Consider the following 3,946-nt stretch of genomic DNA (forward strand, 5'->3'; position numbering starts at 1 on the left):
TTTTTTTTTTTTTTTTTTTTATTTTTTTATTTTGGGTAGATTTTTACTTGTGCTAATGACTTTATGCACTATTTCTCATAGGAAAAACTTCACATTTTTAGGGTGATTTCCTTTCCATATTGTCTCCGCTGGTATTGGGGTTTATTGCTTCTACCTTTTCTCCTATGCCCATCATTAAAGATTTTGCTTCTACCTTGACCTATTTTATTGCTCCGTTATCTTCTAGGTTCCTACCAACCTTGTTATCTTCTAGGTTCCTACCAACCTTTAGGTCCTAGAATTTGTTGACATCTTTCCATGTTTCTTTGATCCTGGCCGTTTTTCCATGAGAGTCTATAAAAAATGGATGCTGCAAGGTTAGCATGGTCGTTTCAATCCAAGGGTTAGTCTAGAAAAATGTGCTTCCTCCATTACCCACCCTATGGCAAATGCTGTTAGTGATGAGGTTTTGGTGCTTTTTTATATACTTCCATGGTCTCTTTGTAAAAGATGGTGGGGATTGATTTGTACATTATGTAGGAATATATTTAGTCTTTTTAAGATTTATCCATAAGGCATTGTCTTTGTGAAAATATTTTTATATCCATTTGGTGAGAAGAGCTTGAAAATAGACGAAGTCCTCCTTGTCTACCAAGAAGTTTATGATGTTCCATCAGACAAGATGTGGACCATTCCAGAACTAGTTTCGGAATAATCTTTCTATTTCAGTAGTCACCTTTTATGGCATTTTGAATTGAGACATGTAATAAGTGGGAAGGTTGGTAATGTAAAAGAGATATTGCATTTTCTTTGTTTATTTTGTTTGTCTTTGCATCCGCGGGAGGTCAGGGCATTCTTTTTGTGCCTTTTCTGTTGAAAAATGTCTGTGCCTTTCTCTTACCGTGTCTTTTTTTCTCAGTTGGCCAATGTGCAGTGTCCTCGAGATACTCATTTCTGGGTGTACGATGATGGATCTTATGAGGAAGAGGGCCAAAATAATATCAAGGGGAACATATGGGGAAAGGTTCTATCACTTGCATTTGCCATTTGGTTTTAATTGCAGTAAACATTATTGTGCTGATTATATAATGATTATTGGTAGGCAGGCATCAACCCGCTTGCTGTGTTCATTATTTTCACTTCCAGTACCTCCCGGCAATCCCCATGGGGCAAAAGAAGATCCAACCACCATGTCCGGCAGGTCTGTGCCGGAGTACTTGGAGCATGGGAGAATTCATAAGCTTCTCCTGTTTGGGATTGAAGGATCTGGAACTAGCACTTTGTTTAAGCAGGCACGTGCCACATTATTTCTTTTTGCCCTGAATCAAGCATTTATTTAGTTTCCGAAATTACTCCCATTTGGTTTAATTCCGATCTTATATATTTCTTGTCCCATCTTCAATGACATAAAAGCTTACTATGATTTGATCTTTATGTGAAGGGCATATAAGCTGACCCTAGACACATAAAGCTATGGAAACTGGTAGTAATAAACAATAATGATGATTTGTTTGTTTTGCTTAATCATCCAATCAACCTTTCATGGTAAATTATGATTTGGATGTCCTCTCATTTAGTCCGTTCTTTCTTAGTATATTTTATTTGTAATTTATAGCATCATTTTAATACTCGAGGTATCCTGCCTGTCTTTATGGAACAGGCTAAATTTTTATATGGGAGCAGGTTTACTCCGGAAGAGCTCCAGAATATAAAGTTTATGATTCAAAGCAATATATATAAGTATCTTAGTACTTTGCTCGAGGGCCGGGAACGGTTTGAAGAAGAAGCTATTATTGAGAAAACTGCCGAGAAATTTGGAGGAGCCACTGTTGAAGAGAAATTGGATGCTGAAAAGGCTGTCTCAGGTCTGGCGTTTCTTATAAAGTTCTGCTTGTTAATTATAAATCGTAATTTTCACTTTCCAGAATTGAAAAGAAATTTAACTTCCTTTTTGGGAACTATAATAAAAAGAGACTCACACTTAATTTAACCAGGATGTAGCTAGATCAACCATCATCACAGTACCAAACAATTGGCATAGTATTTATGGTTAAAACGTATTTAACTTATAGGTGCAATTAACTACTATTTATCCATCTATGAAATATTTTGAGAAATCTTGTTTCCTTTAAGAAAAAAAATTCCTACGATTAACCAATAAAAAGCCCTAGACCAGTAATGCAACAGATTTCTTCAGAAAGTGTGGTAGTTAATTGGCGTGATAGCGGAGCGGCTAATTTCTTGTTTTCATTTTTTCCCCTTCATCAACCATTTAAGTAACTACATCTTATTTGAACCATAAAGATATAATTGGGGACTGTCATCTCAACTAGTCACTTCTGTGCAACGTACATAATAACTACAACAAGTTGACAATGAATAAACATTTTTGTGGACAACCTTTTTTTGGTTAGTGATAAACCATTTATAGCTGGTTCCCTACAAAGAAAATATCTTAGTTTTGCATTTGAACGGATTTATTCATCATATTGATATATGATGGTTTTATTTTTAATTAATCCCAGAATTGTTGAGTAGAATTTGTTGATTTAGATCTAAAATTCCTTGTGGGAAGATACTTCATCATTCTGCAAAGACATCATGGATCTAACAGCAGCTACATAAACTCGTTTTTGTAAGCAATGGGAAATAGTGGGAATGACACAGATTGTAGCTATCTTTAATAGCATGAGTGAGAGGTCCTGCTGTACTATTAACTGGCACTTGGATGAAATCATTTACAATTTCACTCATGCAATTGACTCGGGTGGTACCATATCATTGATCAGCCTGTGTCTGATAATTTTGGTTGTGGCATTTACTATGTCCGTGGTGTGTGTGAACTCGAGGCTGAAAAATGTCGGCTGAGTCCTAATTTCTTTCTGAATATGCGGAAGTGAAAGGTTGCATAAAGCTGAATGATATGAAAAGGAATATTTTAGTGGTTCTGCACAAGAAATTAGATTGAGGGTTGTTACTAAAATGAAATTTGATCAGTATCGGTTACCTTGAGGCCCAACAGTCCAAGGAAGGCAGTATGAAGTACGAGCATGGTGCCTTTTCTGGGGCATATAGATAGTTTTATTCTGTCCATAGAGAAGACTGAATGTAGGACTTTGCCAGTCGGAGTTTCTTCATCTTTCTTACATTAGAGCCCAACGTTGGATCCAAAATGTAATATCAAATGGCTGAAAGACGGAGAGAGGATGTGTTTTCTCCAAATATTTTGCTTTTTCTTGGAGAAATTGTTTGAATACTAAGCTGATGGTGGTAATGGCTTTAGTATGGTAGCCTGAGAGATTGAGGGTAGGATTATTTCAATTTTTTAGACACTTAAAAAAAAAAAAAAAAAAAAATCCTAAAGCCTTTTGTTTTATTCTCAGTAGGTTAGAATGGAGTTAAATTGAGTTAGAGGATAAGGAAGAGGGTGGAAATTTCTTTTTGAGGGAGCCAAAATGTTTGTAAATAGGTGAAAATATGGTCTCAAGCTTAGATGATGGTTATTCTATAGAGTTCGTTAAACAACCATGAAGTGATGGATGGAATTTCAGGTTTAGAAGGCGGCTTAGTGATAGAGAGCTTTCCAAGTGGACTGAGCTATCTCATCTTCTTGACAATGTTTGGGTTTCTAATCCAGGGGCAAGCTTCATTGACGTTTGGACTTGAATGACTCATTACTCTTAACTCGTTCTTTTACTCCTTGATAATAGAGGAAATAGAGGCGTGTTCCTTCTAAACAGTTTCTTAAGAATACTTGGGTAGAACGCACTCAAAAGGTGAATTTTTTTGTCCCTTGCCCAAGGAGGCCATACTTCAAATATGATGCAGAGGAACTCCTTGACGCGCCGGTGTACTTTTGTAATAAGGATGAAGAAACTCGTTGCCATCTTCTTTTGTTTCATTATTCTTTCTCAAAAAAAAAAAAAAAAAAAAAAAAAAAAAAAAAAAAAAAAAAAAAAAAAAAAAA

General features: G+C 35.8%; 1 protein-coding gene across 1 annotated transcript in view; it reads left to right on the forward strand.

The window, feature by feature from the left end:
• LOC111452261 (extra-large guanine nucleotide-binding protein 3-like) overlaps window positions 1-3,946 on the forward strand; it is a 10,640-nt gene that overhangs the window by 3,127 nt on the left and 3,567 nt on the right. The window contains exons 3-5 of the mRNA XM_023092877.1: window positions 899-1,003; window positions 1,086-1,271; window positions 1,640-1,844. Coding sequence (XP_022948645.1) covers window positions 899-1,003; window positions 1,086-1,271; window positions 1,640-1,844 — 496 coding nt within the window. The remainder of the gene's footprint in view (window positions 1-898; window positions 1,004-1,085; window positions 1,272-1,639; window positions 1,845-3,946) is intronic.

The sequence above is a fragment of the Cucurbita moschata genome, unplaced genomic scaffold (genome assembly GCF_002738365.1).
Source record: "Cucurbita moschata cultivar Rifu unplaced genomic scaffold, Cmos_1.0 Cmo_Scf00014, whole genome shotgun sequence".
Lineage (NCBI taxonomy): Eukaryota > Viridiplantae > Streptophyta > Magnoliopsida > Cucurbitales > Cucurbitaceae > Cucurbita > Cucurbita moschata.